The 21,174-nt window shown below is 55.3% G+C and overlaps 3 protein-coding genes across 3 annotated transcripts; 2 read left to right on the top strand and 1 right to left on the bottom strand.

Moving 5' to 3' along the window:
• Positions 1-7,810: 7,810 nt before the first annotated feature.
• On the top strand, positions 7,811-14,129 carry LOC121496297 (caseinolytic mitochondrial matrix peptidase proteolytic subunit). The gene is made up of 6 exons (XM_041764736.1): positions 7,811-8,041; positions 8,126-8,197; positions 8,705-8,801; positions 9,691-9,878; positions 10,870-10,975; positions 13,766-14,129. The coding sequence occupies exons 1-6, from the start codon at positions 7,856-7,858 to the stop codon at positions 13,936-13,938; spliced, it is 822 nt and encodes a 273-aa protein (XP_041620670.1). The 5' UTR covers positions 7,811-7,855; the 3' UTR covers positions 13,939-14,129.
• A 2,541-nt stretch (positions 14,130-16,670) lies between these two features.
• On the top strand, positions 16,671-18,294 carry ALKBH7 (alkB homolog 7). The gene is made up of 4 exons (XM_041764318.1): positions 16,671-16,912; positions 17,486-17,659; positions 17,759-17,883; positions 18,065-18,294. Exons 1-4 carry the CDS (start codon positions 16,709-16,711, stop codon positions 18,225-18,227), a joined length of 666 nt encoding a protein of 221 aa, XP_041620252.1. The 5' UTR covers positions 16,671-16,708; the 3' UTR covers positions 18,228-18,294.
• Positions 18,295-18,413: 119 nt separating this feature from the next.
• On the bottom strand, positions 18,414-20,474 carry PSPN (persephin). The gene is made up of 2 exons (XM_041764319.1): positions 18,942-20,474; positions 18,414-18,853 (listed from the first exon to the last, which is right to left on the bottom strand). The coding sequence occupies exons 1-2, from the start codon at positions 19,072-19,074 to the stop codon at positions 18,549-18,551; spliced, it is 438 nt and encodes a 145-aa protein (XP_041620253.1). The 5' UTR covers positions 19,075-20,474; the 3' UTR covers positions 18,414-18,548.
• Positions 20,475-21,174: the final 700 nt, after the last annotated feature.

Here is a 21,174-nt window from a genome sequence, read left to right on the forward strand (position 1 = left end):
CAGCATCCAACTTGGTAGCCCCATGAGTGAGCAATCTTACAAGTGGATCCTTCCGCTCTAGTTGAGCCTTTGGGTAGGACTACAACTCGGACATTTTTAACATCACGTTTATGAAAGACCCCAAGCCAAGCTCCCCTAGATTCCTGACCCACAGAAATTGCATGAAATAATGTGTATTGTTATCAATAATGTTCAGTGCTATTGCTATTGTTATAAGCCACTAAATTATGGGGTAATTTATTATGTAACTGCTACAAAGGAGAAGCATGAGCTTTAGAAAACAATTTATCCTGCAGTCTGCAAGCTCTGTGCTATCTCCTAAACACTTCACAAGTCCATCTCCTCCTCTAGACTCTACCTCCCACAGGCTGCCTCCACATCTCTCTTCTGAATGGCTACATCTACCCCATCACTGGTCTCCGTTTTTATTTTTTATTTTTTAATATATATATTTTTATTATTTATTTATGATAGTCATAGAGGGAGAGAGAGAGAGGCAGAGACACAGGCAGAGGGAGAAGCAGGCTCCATGCACCGGGAGCCCGACGTGGGATTCGATCCTGGGACTCCAGGATCGCGCCCTGGGCCAAAGGCAGGCGCCAAACCGCTGCGCCACCCAGGGATCCCTGGTCTCCGTTTTTAGAAGACGACTGTCACGTCTTTTTTATTTTATTGCTTTGTTTGCTTCTTTCTTTTGCTTTTCAACATCCAATCATTTCTTTGGGAGTGGGAACTTCATTGCCTGTAGCAGTGCCCATCATGGTGGCAGTGGTGTCCAGAGGCAACTGTGACCTCCGAGATAAGTTTTCCCTAATGCTCAGTTTCTGAAACCTTCTTTCAAAAAAAAAAAAAAAAGATACAGAGAGAGAGGCAGAGACACAGGCAGAGGGAGAAGCAGGCTCCTCACAGGGAGCCTGATGTGGGACTTGATCCCAGGACCCCGGGATCATGCCCTGAGCCGAAGGCAGACGCTCAACTGCTGAGCCACCCAGGCGTCCCTGAAACCTTCTGCCTATTTTTTCCAAGTGGATATTCAGGACTGCCCCGCATACTGGAAATCTCTAGTATCTATAAGATTTTCTCTCTGCTTTAGACAATTTCTGTTGCTTTCAACCAACAACGCTGACTGGCACGTCTGCCTGCATCATTGTCTCATAAAACCTATTCTCTACCCATTAGCCATTCCTTCATTGATTCAATAAATGTTTACCAGGAACTTACTATGTACCAGACACTGTTCAGACTCACAATCCTGAGATCAAGAGTTCTCATGCTCTATTGGATGCCTGGGTGGTGCAGCAGTTGAGCGTCTGCCTTTGGCTCGGGGCATGATCATGGAGTCTTGGGATCGGGTCCCGCATCGGGGTTCCCTGGAAGGAGCCTGATTCTCCCTCTGCCTGTGTCTCTGCCTCTCTCTGTGTGTCTCTCATGAATAAATAAATAAAATCTTAAAAAAAAAAAAAAAGAGTTGCATGCTCTACCGACTGATCCAGCCAGGTGCCCCAAGAGTCTGCATTTTTAATAAGATCCAGGTGATGCTGCTGCTACTGCTGGTCCATAAAGCATACTTTGAGTAGGGAAATGCTATGCTAATAAATTGCATACCAAGAAAACAAAGCATAGAAAAGGGGTAAGGTACACTGAGAGTTGAGGGTGAGCTTCAGTTTTAAAGTCAGAGATGCCTGGTGGCTCAGTGGTTAAGGTCTGCCTTTGGCTCAGGGCGTGATCCCGGAATCCCAGGATTGAGTCCCACATCGGGCTCCCCACATGGAGCCTGCTTCTCCCTCTGCCTGTGTCTCTGCCTCTCCCTCTCTCTCTCTCTCTCTCTCTCTCTGTGTGTGTGTGTGTCTCATGAATAAATAAATAAAATCTTTTAAAACAATAAATAGGGGTGTCAGGAGATGACAATGAGCATGGGCTTAATGGAGACGGGGAGGGAGCCATGAGGATGTGTGACAGAAGAGCATTCCAGGCAGAGGGCACAGCCAGTGCAAAGGCCCTGAGGCCAGCGTGTGTCTGATGAGTTAGAGGAACAGTGGGGGGACTAGTGTGGCTGCAGTGGAGTGAGCAAGGAGGAGAGAAGGAGGAGGTGAAGCCAGATGGGCACGGGGCAGGAGAGGGCATCTATCAGACTGCGTAGAGCGCCGTGGACTATTATTAGGCCTTTGAGCTGAGTGGATCAGGGACTCACAGGAGGGTTCTAAGAAGGATGACATGAGCTCACTTAAGCTTTAAAAGCATTCCTCGGAATAAAATTAAAAAAAAAAAAAAAAAAGGGATCCCTGGGTGGCGCAGCGGTTTGGCGCCTGCCTTTGGCCCAGGGCGCGATCCTGGAGACTCAGGATCGAATCCCACGTCAGGCTCCGGGTGCATGGAGCCTGCTTCTCCCTCTGCCTGTGTCTCTGCCTCTCTCTCTCTCTCTCACTGTGTGCCTATCATAAATAAATAAAATTAAAAAAAAAAAAAAAAAAGCATTCCTCGGGTCACTGAAGGGAGACTAGTTAACAAGGGAGCGGGGCTGGAAGCTGGGATAAATGGGAGGAGGTGACTCCAAGTGTCAAGGCAAGAGGTGGTGGCGCCTCAAGTCAGGGAGGCAGCCTGCACTGGTGGGTGGTAGATGCTGAGCTCTGGGGGAACCTGCAGGGCTCAGCCTGCTGGATTAGCCAACTCATTTCAGTGCCATGAAGAGGGAGAAAGGAAACATGACTCCAATTTTTTTTTTCTTTAGTACAAGCAAATGGAAGGGTGCAAAGACCAATACTTTGGTGTGGGAAAGAAGATCAGCGATTCCTCTCAAAACACGTTCATTTTGGTGCCTAAGTCCCTGGGGAGATGGGAGGGAGGGAAGTCTGGAGCTGGGGAGAGATATCTGAGTGGGAGACACCAACCTGGGAAGCATCAGATATGCAGGTACTTAAGGCCAAGAGACCAAAGGAGATTATTAGGGGGTGTAGATAGATAAAGACAAGCGTAGATGACTGAGGCCAAGGGCTCTCCAACGCAGGGAGTCTCTTCAAAAGATAAATCTGATAAGAGAAAAAAAAATATTTCATCACAATGAAGACATTCACCAACAAGGAAATGGTTAAATATATATATTTAACACACACACACACACACACACACACACGGGATGGAATGCTATTAGCCAAAAAAAGCAGAGAGGTTGGCAGTAGCCATCTTTCAAGACTGGCTGGCACACACCCTTTGCCTCTTCTTCTTTCTCTGCCTCCATCCAGCTTCTTGGGATGGAAATGTGCCAGCGGAAGCTTCATTTTGGATTCTGAAGACCCTAGAAATGGCTAAGGTGTGGGTCAGCAGGAGAAGGCCTCTGGAGACGTCATGGTACAGACCCGCCCTGCCCACCTTGGGTGCCAACCTCCAGGCTGTTACTTGGAGAGAAAGACATGCCTATCTTGTCTAAGTCACTGGCACTTTGGGGTTACCCTCCACCGCAGTCAGACCTAACGAATAAACCCTGCGTCCGCGTAGGCAATCAGTAAATACCAGTAATATTCCACAATATCAATACTTGATCATATTTTTTTTCATTTAGAATTTTTGATTTTTTGCAATTTAAAATTGTTAATGATTTCATCAGTTCCCTCTTTTTTGGACACTTATTTCCAATTCTTTGCTGGCATAAGTGTGGCAGACGACCACCATTCATTCTTTCCATCCTGGGTGCCCCTGCCACACCCCACACCCTTTTCCTCCCCGTGAATCTTGGTCGGGCCACGTGGCTTGCTTTGACTGACAGAATGTGACAAGGAGCCGCTGTGCGACTTGCAGGCCAAGCTTTTAAGAAGGCATGTAGTGGGACGCTGGGGTCCTGGGATCGTGTCCCACATCCCCCAGCATGGAGCCTGCTTCTCCCTCCGCCGGTGTCTCTGCCTCTCTCTCTGTGTCTCTCATGAATAAATCAATAAAATCAGAAAGAAAGAAAGAAAGAAAGAAAGAAAGAAAGAAAGAAAGAAAGAAAGAGAGAGAGAGAAAGAAAGAAAGAAAGAAGAAAGAAAGAAAGAAAGAAAGAAAGAAAGAAAGAAAGAAAGAAAGAAAGAAAAAGACAAGTCTGCCTCCTCTCTCTTGGGAGCCAGTTGTCATGGGAGACGTGAAGACCACCATACTCTGAGGAAGCCCAAGCAGCCACGTGGAGGGAGAGAGATGCCCACACAGCTGAGGTGAGGCTCCTAACATGTGACCACAGAATGTTCACGGTGGATTTTCCAGCCCCAGCAAACTCCACGTGCAGAAGAACCACAGGAGCCCAGGCCAGATTCCCCAAGTGTGAGACATAATACGCTGTGGCTGTTTGAACCCCCTGGGTGTGTGGGATGATTTGTTACGCAGCACTCGCTACCTGAAACAACAGTTATAACAGCCTAGAAACAGCTCTGCCACGAACGGCCTTATGGCCAACTCTTGGTACTCACCTTCGATCATTTCCTAAATGGGAGTAACTAGAAGTAGACTGTGTGAATCTGAAATGTGGGGTCGACTTCATTTCCAGAGAAGCTGTAGCGACGTCTGTGAGCTGTTGACAAGAGTGTCCATCTACCCACAGCCTCTTCAGTCCTTGGTTTTCCATTTCTTCTCTTAATTTTCGATTTCTATCCATGTCAACAGGACTGTTCTGCAGACGTCTGAGAACCGGTGACAATGATCAGAGCTTCTCTCTGACAACAGATTAATCGCCTAAGATGGACTGATTTTATCGCCAAGGGTCAAAATATTCCCTCTCCCTGCCACCTACTTACATGGATTTGTTCACTGAGATCATACTGCCCAACAAAGTTGGAGGAAGAAGGTACCCATTAAGTATCCGAGTGCCTACAAGGTGCCAGATACTACTCAAAAGTTGCTTTTAATTTTCCATTTCAGGTCACTCTCTATTTTTAAAATTTATTTATTTATTTATTTGTTTGTTTGTTTATTTATTTATTTATTTATTTATTTATTTATTTATTTGAGAGAGAGAGAGAGCACACACATGCAGAAGTGGAGGAGAGGGGCTTGGAGAAGGGAAGCTGACTTGCTGGTGAGCAAGGAGCCCCCTCCAGGCTCCAGTCTCACAACCCTGAGGTCATGACCTGACGCCAAACCAAGAGTCGAAGCTTCTTCGACTGAGCCAGCCGGGGGGGCCCCACCACTTTAATTTAAATCAGTGATTTTTCATCTATGAGCAACCCTTCCCCCCAGAGGACACTTGGCAACGTCTGAGACATTTCTGACTGCTACGATGTGGGAGCGCTACCGGCATCTAGTGGGTCGAGCCCAGGGATGCTGCTCAACAGGGCACAATACAAGGGTGGCCTTCCCCACACAAAGAATCATCCAACGTCGAATGTCGGTGGTCCCAAGGCTGAGGAACCCCAACGTAGATGAAACAGAATAGAAGAAGAGAAAACAGAATAGAAAACACTGGAAGGCACTGCTCAGAGTAAAGACAAACATCATTTCACGAAGCGTGTGTATTTTTGTGAACTCAGACACTACGTCAGCTATACGTCTCCTTGTGAGTCCCAGTCCAAAAGGCTTGACAAATGCCATCCCGAGGACCACAGGGCTGAATAAGACCCCTGGCTTCCAGGAGCTCACGTTCCACAGATGATAAAGGAGAAAACAAGTGACTTGACGCCACTGTTTTGGACAGCCAATTTAAACAAGGCGAAGGTTCCAGAATGTGCCTGGGACACTAAAAAGGGGAATCAGGGAAGCCTTCTCTAAAGAGCTGACATTCGAGGGGTGGTGTCTGTGTCGGGAAGGGAATAGATGCAGGAAGAGGACGCAAGCGGAGCCCAGGTGCCTGGATGGGGCTTGGCACCTTTGAGGAACAGCCAGCTGGCCAGTGTCACCGCTGGAGCCAAGTGGGGAAAGTGGGTGGAAGGAGGTGAGGGAAGAGGTCAGTGTGGGTGACCGGGAGCCAAGGGGAGGGCGTTAGGCAAGGGAGGGCTGCGATGTGATGAGCTTCCTCAGGCTGCTGTATGAAGCAGTAACTGCGGGCCACCAGGGTGAAGCTGGAACACACCAGGGGAGGGGAGAAGTAGTTGAACTATGGACAGTAAAGCAGGTGAAACAAAGGGAGGCGGTGAGGTCAGAGGGAGCGGGGGAGTGTCGGGGGAGGGACTGCAGGGGCTGTGGCACCTGGCAGGCCCACCCTTCTCCCCCTGGGGCAGGGCAGGGAGCTTGGGCAATAGGGGAACCGGCTGGGCAGGGCCACCCACCTGACTCACAGCAGAAACTGGGACAGCCCACGCTGCCCACCTACCTCCATAGCCCCCCCCCCTGCTGGGGCAATGCCACTCCCTGTTCCCCCACACAGGCTCCCCTCACCCCCAGCCCCTGTCATTGAGGCCTAGGTCTAGGCTTTCTTTCAGGGGTGCCTCCAAGGCCTCCTCCAAGCTCTTCTGCTTCCAGGTCTTTCTCTCCATCCCGCCCTGATTCCATAAGGCGGGAGTGTCTGTGTCCTGCTCTCTCCCGCCATCAGACTGGAGTCCCCTGCGATCCCAGGGGATACAAAAACTACCCTTATCTAGGGAGCCCAGCATCATTGTTAGGGTCCAGCATTTAGGCTCTGTCTGCCTGGTGAACTCCTATCTATCCGTCAAAGCCCACCTCAAAAGGTCGAAGGGAGGACTTCTTGGCCCCCTGTGGTTCCTGGCTAACACAATCAAATAATTAAAACCCATCAGCAGCTAATACAAACTGAGCCCTTACTGTGTGCCAGGCCCCATTCTGAGGCCCTGACAGCAGCCCTCAGATGCATGTTATCATTATCCCTTTTTACAGATGGAAAACTGAGGCTCAGCGACACACAGCTAGTAAGTAATGGAGCGCAAATCTGAACTCGGGTGACTTCAGTATGCTGCTTCAGCAGGTCTCTTTAAATCCTTCCCTGTGAGATTGGTTTGATCAGTGCCATCTTCCAGATGAGAAACTTTGGGCTCAGAGAGGTTAAACAGCGCACCTAAGATCACACAGCACGTCATGGGTTGAGCCAGCTTGGCAGGTGGGGCAGCTGCCTCTAAAGCTCTCAGCTCTTAACCTTCCTCCCTGATCACCTCTTGGTTCAAAGCATCATTGATAAGCACCTATTTGCGTGCCAGGCACCGTTCTCGGCTCTGGGGACACTGTAGGAAGGCAGCATTTGAGCTGATCTGGAGGAAAAGAGAGGTCCCAAACGTTACCAGGAACCTTCCTATGTCCATCCCTTTGCCCATTCTTTCTCCTCCCAGGAACGTCTATCTCCAGCTAACGAACTCCTATCCATCCTTAAAAATCCAGTCCCAATATTCACTCTTCCTAGGAAACCTTTCCACACCCATCTCCCAGCCGGAGTCGGCAACACCCATCCTTGGACTCCCACAACCTGGGGTCCATGGCTGAATGGAAAGGTCTCAGTAGTTAGTCTCACCGAGCTGGAAAGCCCAGTGGGTACAATGGAGCTGTCAATAATTTATTTTATTATTTTATTTTATTTTATTTTATTATTTTATTTTATTTTATTTTATTATTTTATTATTATTATTTTTTTTAAGTAAGTTTTAGCCCACGTAGGGCTTGAACTCATGACCCCCAGATGCAGTCGCTCCACCGACTGAGCCAGCCAGGCGCCCCGGGAGCTGCCAAGCTCTTTGGGAAGGGAACTACAACCGGCCGCATTGAAGGGCCTCCGGCTCCGCCCCCTTCGGGCTCCGCCCCGCCCCCGCCCCCGCCCCCGCCCCCGCCCCCGCCCCTCAGCACGCCGGCCCAGCTCCCAGGACGTGGGCGGGCAGTGAGCATGCGCCACGGGCGCAAAGCACGCCGGGAGTTGTAGTTCCGCCATCGGACGGAAGCCGGGACGGACTGCGGCGGGATGTGGCCCGGAATATTGGTCGGGGGGGCCCGGGTGGCGGCAGGTAGGTCCCCCGCGCTGGGGCCTCGCCTTGCCGCCCGCGTCCCCCCGCGGCGGACGCCCAGGACCGGCCTGGCGCTGCAGCGGAGCCTGCACGTGACGGCGGCCCGGGCTCTCCCGCTCATTCCCATCGTGGTGGAGCAGACGGTACGGCGGCCGCGGGACCTCGGCCCGGGTGGGAGTCGGGGTCTCCGGGCTGCCCTGACCCTCGCCGCCGTCCTTCTGCCCCAGGGTCGCGGCGAGCGCGCCTATGACATCTACTCGCGGCTGCTGCGGGAGCGCATCGTGTGTGTCATGGGTCCGGTGAGCGCCCCGCGGGGTCCTCCCCTGCGCCTGCCCGACCCCACGAGCCCCTCCTCCTCGAGCCCTCTTGACCTCCTGACCCCTCCCCCTGGACTTTCCTGCCTGCTCCGGGCCCAGGCTGACATCCCACTTCCTGGGCACCGAAGCCTTCAGCCCCCTCTTCTGGCCCCAGCCCCCCACCCCCACCCCTTCCTCAGACCCTCTGCTTTACCCTTCCTGACTTCTGACTCCCTCCCTCACCAGTGATCCTCCCCATTCCTGGCTCTAATCCCTCTCCCCAACCCTCCTGACTCCTTCCCTTCCTTGCCCTGAGCCCACTGACTCCCCCCTTCCTGTGCCCCAACCTCAGCACCTCCCCTCCTTGCTCCTGAATTCTCCCCTGCCATCTCACTTGGGCTCTGACACCCATCCGTGTTCCTGACTCATCCCCAGCCACCTCGTAATTGCTTCCGTTAGCCCGCTCCGCACCCCCCAGCTGGGCAGCCCACCCTCCCCGCTTACTTGCAGATTGATGACAGCGTGGCCAGCCTGGTTATCGCCCAGCTGCTGTTCCTGCAGTCTGAGAGCAACAAGAAGCCCATCCACATGTACATCAACAGCCCGGGTGAGCAGAGCCTTCCCCGGGTGCCAGGGCCACTTCCTGGGACACTCCAGGTGACTCAGGGGACAGAGACCCCCCCCCCCCCCCGCAACACACACACACACGGATCAGGAACATTCTCCCTCTGGAGAAAGGAAGGATGCTGAGCTGCCTTCAGAATCCCAAAACTGTCCTGAAACCTCCACAAGTTGCCTGTTCCTTGCTTTTAGATCTAGGTTCACAAACTGGCAGCCCAGCCTGCCTCTTAGACCCCACACGTAACATTTTACCAACCAACCTGACCCTGCGGTCAGCTTTTTAAAATTGGCAGCTGCCACCACCTGTACCACCCTCTCCCAAAAGAGGGTAGTTCACCGTGACGGTGCTTACTGTGCCCCAGATTTGAAGCATTTTATAGGCACTGAACTCATCTTGTCCTCATGGCAGCTGCACGTGGTAGGTACTGCTCAGCGATCCCCGGTCTGCCAGGAGCCACTGTGGCTGAGAGGCTGGGTAACTTGCCCAAGGTCACGCAGACGAAACTGCCAGGGCAGGCTGGCTCCAGGGCTTCCCTCTAGGGCCACCACATGCTCCCCGATTTCCACTTTCTCTTGAAACTTTGACAGATCTGGTCTCCCTGGGCCCATGTGCACAGGTTGTAACAGCTCACTCTGGAGCAAGTGGTCTCCCTTTCTGCCTCCATTTAGTTCGTGCCACCTGTTTCTGCCACCTCCCTACCCTTGGAAATATTTGTGTTGGTGACACCTGCTTTAAAGGGCTGCCTCTCACCGCCCCCCCCCCAAAAAGGGCTGCCTTTACACAAGCCCTCCCTAGGGCCCCTGCGCTGCACTAGGGAAAGGATGGGGGTTGGAGCCCGCACAGCTCCTCACACACACACACACCCCCACTGCAGGCGGCATGGTGACCTCGGGCCTGGCCATCTACGACACGATGCAGTACATCCTGAACCCCATCTGCACATGGTGCGTGGGCCAGGCCGCCAGCATGGGCTCCCTGCTCCTGGCCGCTGGCACCCCGGGCATGCGCCACTCGCTTCCCAACTCCCGCATCATGATCCACCAGCCCTCGGGGGGCGCTCGGGTGAGTGCCCCCACCGGCTGTGCAGGCTGCTTTGGGTGGGTGGGTGGGGGAACGGTGTCTAGACAGAGGGACCGACTGGGTGGAAGTCATGCAGGAGTGTCAGTGTTTGAAAATGTAGGTTTTACAATGATGCATGTACAGCAAGGCCAGCAGGTCAGGAAAGGACTCCCATGGGAAAGACAGTTTGTTACAGTTCCCAAGGGGCAGGATGGGGGCGGGGGTAGGGGGGCATGCCATTCCAGGCACGGCCACATGGGAAGCACCAGGGTCACTTGGGAGGCATGGAGTGGGGGCAATGGACAAGGATTTTGCTGTGGTTTCTGCAGGAAGGAACAGTGAGGCACGGCCAGCAGGCTCAGGACTGGCTAGTGTCAGTAATCTCGGGGGGCTCGGGTCTGGGAGCTGACCTAGTTATCGGGCCCCTGACCCTGGTGGGGGGCAGGGGACAATGGCCCTGAGTATGAGAGCCCCACAGAGGAGGTGGTGAGGGTGTGTGCCCTGGATCCTTCTGGATTTGGCTACTTTGCCTGTGAAAACTCACGCCTGAGCTGGAGCTATTCACTCTCTCCAGGAATCCGCTTGTCCTGGGAAGGGCAAAGCTCCACATGCAGAAAATACAGTTCATACAAGGAAGCCTTCGGGCATTTGGGTGGCTCAGTAGGTTAAGCATCTGACTCTTGATTTTGGCTCAGGTCATGGTCTTAGGGCCCTGGGATCGAGCTCCACATTGGGCTCCCAGCTCAGTGGGGAGTCTGCTTCTCCCTCTCCCTCTGTCCCTCCCCTCTGCGTGCATGCTCTCTCTCTAAAATGAATAAATAAAATATTTTTTAAAAAATTACAGGAAGTCTTCGGGGTGGGGCAAAGATGCAGCAGGACGTGCAGGGACTTGCGAAGCCCTGCCCCACCTGTCTGCACCCCCTCCAGCCTCCCTGTGAGTGGCTGAGGCTCATTCTGACCTTCTCCCTCTTACCCATCTTCGGCTGCCCCCCAGGGCCAAGCCACAGACATCGCCATCCAGGCAGAGGAGATCATGAAACTCAAGAAGCAGCTCTACGGCATCTACGCCAAGCACACCAAACAGAGCCTGCAGGTGATTGGTGAGTGCCCCCCCCCCCCCCGCCCCAGGCAGAGCCCCGGCTGCGCTCTGCTATTTTAACCAACACACACATATGTGACAGGCCTCGTGCTGAGCCAGGGCCTCTCGACCTTGGCACTGTTGACACTCAGGGCTAGATCATCCTTGGTCCTGGCCAGTGTGGGACGTGGGGCAGCATCGCTGGCCACTGCCCACTGGATGCCAGTAGCACCTTCCATCTGTGACTGCCTCCTCCCCAAAATGCCTCCAGGCATCACCCAGTGTCCCCACTGAATTATCAAAAATCATCCCCAGTGGAGAACCCCTGTCCTCAGCGCTTTAAAAAGACCAATTTGCAGAATCATGAAAACTTCACCGAAATAGGTTAAAGGTTTGAACGGGGTCTCAATAAAGAATATTCCAAGTGGCAAAGAAATAGAGGAAAAGATGCTCATGATCTTTAGCAATAATATTTAAAAATAACATCATTAGGGGGGCACCTGGCCAGCTCAGCCAATAGAGCACGTGACTCTCAATTTCAGGGTCCGGAGTTCAAGCCCCACGTTGGGCATGAAGACTGCTCAAAGATAGATAGATAGATAGATAGATAGATAGATAGATAGATAGATAAAATTTGCGTATATATATTATAAATATATATATATATGTATTTTTAAGACTTACTTATTTTAGAGAGCACACTGGGGGAAGGGCAGAGAGAAACCCAAGCTCCATGCTCACCGTGGAGCCTGACCCAGGGCTCCATCTCATGACCCTGAGATCACAACCGGGGCAGAAAACAAGAGTCAGACGTTTAACCAACTGTACTACCCAAGCACCCCTCGCCCATGTATCTTTTATTTATTTACTTATTTATTTAATTTATTTCAAAATTGTATTTATTTATTCAAGAGAGACACACACAGAGAAAGAGGCAGAAACACAGGCAGAGGGAGAAGCAGGCTCCATGCAGGGAGCCCGATGTGGGACTCGATCCCAGATTCCGGGATCAGGACCTGAGCTGCTGAAGGCAGACGCTCAACCGCTGAGCCACCCAGATATCCCATCTTTTTTTTTTTTTTAATAATGTCATTGGTTTTTAGGAAAAGGCCAATAAAGGCCTCGGTGAGAACCATTTCAATCACTAGAACAGCTAAAATCTAGAACACAACGCCGCATGCCAGTGAGAGTGTGCGGTCCCTGGAACGCTCACCCACTGCAGGCGGGAGTGAACACGGTACAACCGCCCGAGAAAGCTGCTCACCACCTACCAGCTCAGCTCCAAGTGACCAAAACTGCCACCGTTACCCTGCTCAGCGTGTAGCCAAGAGAAGTGAGGGCTTCTGTCCACAAAAGATAGGGCAGCCCTGGTGGTGCAGCGGTTTAGCACCGCCTGCAGCCCAGGGTGTGATACTGGAGACCCTGGAGCCCCACGTCGGGCTCTCTGCATGGAGCCTGCTTCTCCCTCTGCCTGTGTCTCTGCCTCTCTCTCTCTCTCTGTGTCTCTATGAATAAATAAATAAAGTCTTAGGATCCCTGGGTGGCTCAGCGGTTTGGCGCCTGCCTTTGGCCCAGGGTGTGATCCTGGAGTCACGGGATCGAGTCCCACGTCGGGCTCCCAACGTGGAGCCTGCTTCTCCCTCCTCCTGTGTCTCTGCGTCTTTCTCTCTCTCTCTGTGTCTATCATAAATAAAAATAAATAAATAAATCTTTAAAAAATAAATAAATAAATAAGTAATAAATAAATAAATAAATAAATAAATGAAGTCTTAAAAAAAAAAAAAGAACAAAGATGCGGACAGCGACGCTGACGGCCGGCCTGTCTGTAGAGCCCCACCGTGGCAAGCACCCTGGTGCCTGGCAGCAGCAGGACGGGGGCATTCGTGCTTTAATCCTGCTGTGGAATGTCCATGGCAGCGCCAGAGACTCACCCACAGTGGCACACGGCAGCCTGGCTGAAGCTCAGAAATGCTACTGAGTGGGAGAAAGGAGTAAATAAATATTCTGTGATTCCACATATTTATTTATTTAAAGATTTATTTCTTTATTTGACAGAGAGAGAGAGAAAGCACAAGTAGGCAGAGCGGCAGGCAGGGGCAGAGGGAGAAGCAGACTTTCCACTGAGCAGGGAGCCTGATGTGGGGCTCGATCCCAGGACCCTGGGATCACACCCTGACCCAAAGGCAGATACTTAACCGACTGAGCTACCCAGGTGTCCGGATTCCACATATTTAAGAACAAAAAGAGGATGAGCACTGGTTGTTATTCTATATGCTGGCAAATTGAACACCAATAAAAAAATAAATTTATTTTTTAAATAAAAATAAATAAATAAATAAATAAATAAAACCTCCCCCCCCCCAAAAAAAAAATTAAAAAATAAAATTAAATAAAAACAAAAAGAAGTGTACTGCTCTATGCCATTAGGCCACCTTTAGGCTAATGGTTGCTCTTGGGCCAGAGGAGGCAGTGACTGGACGTAGGCTGCGGCAGTGCTGTGGGGGTCGGGAGTGGGTGTGGGGACGGCCGGTGTCTTGATCTGGGTGCTGGCCACGTGGGCATATTCCGTGTGGAGCTCACACTGTCCACTTACCATCTGGGGCCTTTCCTGCGTGTATGTTATTCATGAGTAACAAGTAAAAAAGGAGAAATGGAAACGGGTGTTTCACCGATTGGGGAAACTGAGGCACCAAAGGGGGAAGGCCACGGTGGCAGAACGGGTTACCCCAGAAGTGGCAGGACAGGGACCCAAACCCGGCCTCAGGTGTCCGCCCTCACGCACGTGCGTCCTGCCTCTTGCTTCCCCCGGCAGAGTCGGCCATGGAGAGGGACCGCTACATGAGCCCCATGGAGGCCCAGGAGTTTGGCATCTTAGACAAGGTTCTGGTGCACCCGCCCCAGGACGGGGAGGACGAGCCTGAGCTGGTGCAGAAGGAGCCTGTGGCCGTGGTGGCCGCCACAGAGCCAGCCCCTGCGAGCATCTGAGTGCGGGACCTCACCCTCCGGAGGAGTCGGGGGACACCAGGCACCGGCCAGACACTGGAGCTGCAGCCCTGCCCGCCCCTCGGCTGAGCCTGGAAGGGCCCCGTGAGGAACTCTGGGTTTGGGGGTGCCCCTCAGGGCGGGCATCTTGAAGTAGACACTGTGATTTTCAATTAAATCTTTCTAGTCTTTGATCCCCATCTCTGTCGCCTCCCCTCGCTGCTCCACCACGGCCCGCACGCGCGTGCCCTTCGCGAGGCCTCTCCGGCCCTCAGCCTGACCCCGAGGCTCTCACCTCCAGTGTCCTAACTTCAGCAAACTCTACTGAGCAAATACAACATTTCAGGCACTGTTCTAGAGGCCACCTCATACCTTGAAGAAAACAAAAATCCCTCCCCTCCAAGAACTTAATCTCTCTCTCTCTCTCTCTTTTTTTTTTTAAGATTTGCTTATTTGAAAAAAGCATGCATGAGCATAAGTTGCGGCAGAGGGAGAGGGAAAAACAGACTCTCTGCTGAGCAGGGAACCCAACCCCAGGACCCCAGGATCATGACCCAAGCCCAAGGCAGACACTTAACCAACTGAGCCACCCAGCACCCCTAGACAATTTGTTAAAAAGCAGGAAAAGAGGTATGCAGTGTGTTTGTGTGTGACAGCTGTAGATGGCAAAGGCCTCGCTGAGAAGGCGATGCTTGAACAGAAGATGTTTAGGGTGAGAGAGGGGCAGAGCAGTCTGGGCAGTGGGCATGGCAAGTGCAAAGGCCGGGTGGCAGGACTGTGGCTGCCACGTGGGAGGGGCCCCAAGGAGGCTCATGGCAGAAGTGGAGTGGCCGCAGGGACAGTGGAGAAATGAGAATGGAAAGGAAGGCCTGGTAGATCTGAGCAAGGAGGGAGATGAGCCCTGGAGGGTTTTGAAAAGAATGAAAAGCAGGAGGACTGTGGCTCCCACAGAGTAGGGGGAGGAATGCAGCCAGTGTGGAAATGCTGGGACCAGTTAGGAGACTTGGAATAATCAGATGAAGGCTGGCGGCCCCAGCTGGGTGGCCAGGAGAGGTCAGAGGCAGAGCTGACAGGTGGAAAGGCTGTGGGGAGGCCCAGGTGGGGCAGGGGATCAGGAGCTGAGTTCGGACGCTTTACTTCTGGTGTTTGATGTGCTTCAGACATCCCAGGGGATGGATAAATCTGGGGTAGGATTGGGAATAAAAATGGAAAAGACATCATCAGGATGTCGATAAGTTAGCCAGGCTAAGAACCGGCTGCTGGACCTGGCACAGTGGAAGTCACGGGCCGCATGAGTAGGAGCACGGTCAGTGCTCTGGGTGCCAAAAGCCACCCTGGAGCACCGCAGAGAGAAGGGGCGGGAAGACACGGGAGCTGCACAAGGTTTTCAAGGAATTTCACTGTATAAGAAGAGCAGACAACATGTGGCCGTCACTGGAGGGGTCGTGGGGTCAATATCTCAACACAAATTTCTAAAAAGATGAATCCTTAAAAAGACAACCACACGGACGACTGGGTGGCTTAGTGGTTGAGCATCTGCCTGCGGCTCAGGGCATGAGCCCAGGGTCCTGGGATTGAGTCCCGCATCGGACTCCCTGCAGAGACCTGCTTCTCCCTCTGCCTGTGTCTCCGCCTCTCTCTGTGTCTCTCATGAATAAATAAATAAATCTTAAAAAAAAAAAAAAAAAAGACAACCGCAGTACCACTCACAAGCCTAAAAGAATAATAACAATGCTTATTACCATGGTCACATATTCGCCCAGTGTCCAAATCTCTGCAGTTACCTCTGCGTTTTCACTTTGTTCCAATCTGCATCCAGATAAGGCACATACCTTGCAACTGGTGGGTGTCTCCCCAAGCCTCGTGCAACTGTGGGTTTTCCCCTTAATCTCTCTCACAATCTCCCCCCCACCTCCCTTTTTCTTCTCTTTCTTTGAAGTTCACTTGTTGGAGATACAAGGCCGTTTGCCTTGTGGACTTTCCATCTGAATTTTGGTGACTGGATCAGCACGGGCTGGGATCTCTGTCCTTGATTATTTCCTGTGACTTGAGCTATAAACCCAGAGCAGTCTGATGGGATTCAGGCTCCACTGCTTGGGAAATGACCCCTTAGTGGAGGTGTGTGCACCCATCCAGAGGCACCCAAAGTGCTCGTGGCCCCTCATTTTGCAATGTTAGGGGCCGATGACAATCCGTGTCTGGATCCACTAAATATTCCAGTAAGGGCTGCAAATGGTGCTGTGCCAATTCTAGCCCTAAAGGAAGAGGAGGGTTTTTATTTTGTTGTTTTTTATTTATAAGATAGGAGGTACCTGTTGGTACAGGGGCAGGAATGACCCAGTGGAGGGGGAGTGGGTGATGCTTGGCTTAACCTTTGACCTCAACCTGCTACTTGGCCTGACCCCATGACCATGGCCTTGACGTCGCCCCCTGACCCCTGTGCCCTTGACCCCTTCCTCTCGGCCTGAGCGTCCCTTCCCCTCAATCTTGCCCGGGCATTGGCCCAAACGCTCGGGCAGCTCCCGACCCCAGAGCCCGGGCGAGGCCGACTCCTGCCCTCGAGCCGGCGTCCAATCGCGCAGGAGAGGAGGCGGGCTCTACGGGGAGCCAATAGCCTGAGAGGGCGAGCCGAGCAGCAGCCAGTAGCCTCGGCCGGGGGGCGGGACCCCAGGGAAGGCCAATCACTGAAGGGGCTCGGTGCTGCACAGCCAATGGCCACGGGGCGGGGGCGTGGCCCTGACTCCGACCGCTTCCACGACCCGGCTCCGGGGCTATGGCCGGGAGTGGGCGGCTGGCGCTGGGGACGCTGCCTTGGCCCGGCTGGGTGCGGGGCTCGGGCCCGGCCGTCCTGAGCCGCCTTCGGGACGCGGCTGTGGTGCGGCCAGGCTTCCTGAGCGCGGCCGAGGAGGAGACGCTGAGCCGCGAGCTGGAGCCCGAGCTGCGCCGCCGCCGCTACGAATACGATCACTGGGACGCGGTGAGGCCGGCAGCGCGGGGGGCGGGCCTGCGCGGGGGCGGGGCCGGATGACGCTCGGGGCGGGGCTACGAATGGGCGGGGCCTGCGGCGTTAGGGGCGGGGCCTGCTGCGTGGGGGCGGAGTCTTGATGCCCTAGAGGGGCTGCGCGGGCCTTGAAAGCCCTTCTGAGATGAGGGCGTGGCCACAGCCGGAGGCCGGACCTGGAACCTTAGGGTGTTTGGGGGGTAGGAGCAAGGTCAGGGGCCGACGCAGGGGTGGAGCGAGATGAGGGAGGGTCACTAGTTGTGGGCGGAGGCAGACAGACGAATATTGGAGTGGGGCCAGCACTGGGGACAGGATCTGGGACTGAATTGGACCCTGCAGGCGGGTACCAAGGAGTAAGGCTGGGCCTGGGAGGGCAGGGGTTGGGGTTTGAGACCCAGGATCTTAGGGTAGATAGGATCGAGGTGTTGCGTTGCAGGTGGTGTCAAAGGGGCATGTTGGGAAAACCAGTCCTTTGCACTGCCCCCCCCATGCCTCAGTTTCCCTGCTCCCTCTGAGAGTTTACAGGCTTGACTGAAGCTCTCTGTGCAGGCCATCCACGGTTTCCGAGAGACAGAAAAGTCACGCTGGTCAGAGGCAAGCCGGGCCATCCTGCAGCGCGTGCAAGCTGCCGCCTTTAGCCCCGGCCAGACCCTGCTGTCCTCCGTGCATGTGCTGGACCTGGAACCTCGGGGCTACATCAAGCCACACGTGGACAGCATCAAGGTGGGCAGAGGCCAGAGCCTTGCAGCTCCCAGCTGGGGGTGGGCTGGCCTAGGCCAGAGAGTGACCGGCCGCCATGCCCCCCCATGCCCCCTCTTGCAGTTCTGTGGAGCCACCATCGCTGGCCTGTCCCTGCTATCTCCCAGCGTCATGCGGCTGGTGCACACCCAGGAGCCGGGGGAGTGGCTGGAACTCTTGCTGGAGCCAGGCTCCCTCTACATCCTTAGGTACTGCCTGGCCGGGGAGCCCCCTCCCCACCAGTAACTCATCAGATGCCCACCCAGCATGTTGAGCACCTTCTCTTTTTCAGCCCTCCCGGCAGACACGATCGTTCCCCCGTGGCAGGCCGTCCACCTGGCTCGGGGGCTGCCGTCACCCCACCCAGCCACAGCCTGTTTTCTCTTGCAGGGGCTCGGCCCGTTATGACTTCTCCCATGAGATTCTTCGGGATGAAGAGTCCTTTTTTGGAGAGCGTCGGGTACCCCGGGGCCGACGCATCTCTGTGATCTGCCGCTCCCTCCCGGAGGGGATGGGATCAGGGGAGCCCGGACAGCCGCCCCCAGCCTGCTGAACCCCAGACCCTTCCCGCAGCTTCTCGAAGCCACCGTGTTTGTAATTAAAGTGGGGGAGTGGACAAACTGGCCTTGCTTGCGCTGGCTATTGGCTGGGGCTAGGCGGTGCAGGGGAAGCCCGGAACCCGCCTCCCGGCCCCCAACCCGCACCGGGAGCCAAGGTGGCAGGGTCAAGGCACCCTCGGGCTGAACACAGTCATGCGGCGGCAGTTCCTTTATTAGGCTCCTTGCGGGCGGCCCCGGCCCACCTCCCCTCTGGTCTCCAATAAATAAGTCAGCAGAGCCCCTCGAGAGGCCGCGGGGCCCCAGGCCAGGCGTCCTCAGCCGCAGCTGCAGGCAGCCGCCGAGAGCTGGGGCAGCCGCTGCCAGCGGTGGCGGTCGTCGAGGAAGGCCACGTCGGCGTAGCGGGTGGGCCGGCAGCACGGCCCGCCGAGGGCTCGGCCCTGGCCCCACAGCCAGGCCAGCGTCAGGCCGTGCTGGGTGCGCGCGCCGCGGGGGCAGCTGCCCGCACAGTAGCGGAAGGTGACCGTCTCCTCGGACGTGTAGCCCAGACCCAGCTCAGCCACGGGCAGGGACAGGCTCCACAGCTGGCACGGGCTGGCCAGGGCTCGGCGTGGGCGGCCACCTGCAGGGGACAAGGGGCCACTGATGGCAGGTGGCATCTGGGTGGGAAGGAGCTGGGGGTCACGCGGGGCCCGGGGGCGCGGCCTTACCCAGCTGTGGCCTCTGGGTCCCTCGGAGCTCTCCCTCCACCACCGGGGCCCCCCGAGCACCAGGGCCCCAGCCGAGGCCCAACTGCAGTGACAGGAGCAGCAGGGAGCAGAGGAGGACTCTTCCTGGGGCCATCGTGACAGGCAGGTCCGGACGGTGGGGACGGTGGGGAGCGTCGCACCCTCAATTTATCCCCCCACCAGGGCTGGGGACGTAACCTCTTCGTTGCCGCTGCCTCGCGGGCGTGGAGCCCCCCATGTCCCACGCCAGCTGCTCTCCGGCACCCTGGGGCCAGCGCCTCTGCCCACCCCTGTGCTTTAAGAGTTAAGTGCTCACCCCCGCCCCGCCCCGGCCAGACATTCCGCAGACCCATTTCCGACACCCCCTTCACCCCTGATTTATGAGTGTTGCGGCAGCCAGAGCCGAACCCAGGGCGGGCCACTGAGTCCCCCACCCCACCTGCTTTCTGGAAAGAGGTGCAGGGGGCGGGGGCACGAGGACCCGCCAGCGGGCCCTCTCCCCACTCAGGGTGCCAGGGCTCAGGGGTCCCCACGTCGTGCACCAGGTAGAGTGGGTAGGGGGGAGAGACGGGCCAGCAGGTGGCCGGGCTGATGGGGAACCCTCCATCACAGCCGCCACCTGGAGGATTAAGACATCATGCCCCTGTCTCCGGGCCTGGCTGAGCCACCGTCAAAACAGGAAAAGGGAGAGGCCCTGGGGACAGCCAAGAACTGGGACAGGAACGGAGGAAGCTCACCCTGCAGGGACGCCGGTCTCTAGAAGGCCGAGCTGAGGTCCCTGGGACCTCAGCCCCAACCCCACGTTAGGGCGGGAGGGGAGGTTAAGCCCACCAGGTCGGAGAGGCAGCAGCATTTTCCAGTGATTTCCATACCCGGCCCCATGAGCCCTGGGAAACGAGGCCACCCCTCACCCCTCACCTGTGAGAGGGGGCTAATCAGAGTCCTTCCCACGCGAGGTTCTGAGGACAGATGGTGCATTTAGGGTTTAACACGCTGCCTGACGGTGAGCTTTCGAGAATAAGCCCTCCTTTGAGGCAAAGGAAGCTCGAATGACTTGGGTACATTTAAAGAGGGGCTGGGTCCCATGTAGGTCAGGGGGGCGGAAACATAGGTGGGACCCTGCAGCCCCGGTGGCAAAACCCAGCAAGTGCGCTCACCCCCCGCTGGGGGTGTGTGTGTGTGGTGCGGGCACGTGTGCCCACGCTGTGGGCAGGGGTGCAAACCGGCAGCCGTTGAGCATTCGCTCCGGAAGCCGCCAATCACGCCCCGCTGCCCCTGGACAAATCTGGCGCCAGGATCTCATGCCACGCGGGTGAGCAGTGGCACAAGCTCAGGACCGCTGCCCGCTGTACATCAGCAGAGACCGGGAGTGACGGGAACTCCACTGTGACAGAGGCTTCGGTCATTCTGGTGTGGTGGCTACTGCGGTGCTTGCGGAGACCAGCTTCAGACAGAAAGTCACCGGACCAGAGTCACCGGGATTGGACAGTAGCCAGGATTGGAAGCCACATCCTGCTGAACCCCAGGGCCTTGCTCCTAACCACCGGGGCACGTGGCTCCGGCCTGCGTGGGGAGGGCAGGGGCAACACTGCCTTCCTGCGGCCCCAAGAGGCCTGGCCGAACGCTGGGGAGGGAGCTGGACAGACCTGGGACATTCCTAGGAATTAGCCTGACGTCTCTGGCATCCCTGCTGGGCGGCCCAGGGCCCTCGGAACGGGGTGGGGAGGTTGTTGGCCTCGTGTGCAGCCTCAGGCAGGACGGAAGCGCCGCAGCCTGCCCCCCAGCCGGATCCCTCAGTACAGGATTCAAAAGTAGCGCCAGCTGCCAAATTCCATTTCCAGCAATGAAACTGTCCGTGAACTCAAAGAGCCTTCCCACGGCAGCGCGCCAGCAACGCGAGATAAAAATAAATGCCTAACGAAGTCGCTGGAAATAAGGGAAGCCCTAGAAACATCGCTGGAAAGCTGAAAAATAGGGCCCAGGTGCTGACACTGGCAACAAAAGGGTTCAGGATTCTGTGGCCACTAGGACAGAGCCCACCCGCTGAGAACCACCTAATCTGGGCCTGGTGAGGGGCTCCTGGGGGGGGGGGGGGGGGGGGGAGGGTGGAGCTGAGGCCAAATGCACCTGCAAGATTTGCCTGTAAAGCCGACTGCCCCCGGGAGGCCCCCCCAGAACCCCTGCGCCAGCCTCAGGTCCCCAACCCAAGTCGTAA

This window comes from Vulpes lagopus, chromosome 7 (assembly GCF_018345385.1).
Source record: "Vulpes lagopus strain Blue_001 chromosome 7, ASM1834538v1, whole genome shotgun sequence".
Lineage (NCBI taxonomy): Eukaryota > Metazoa > Chordata > Mammalia > Carnivora > Canidae > Vulpes > Vulpes lagopus.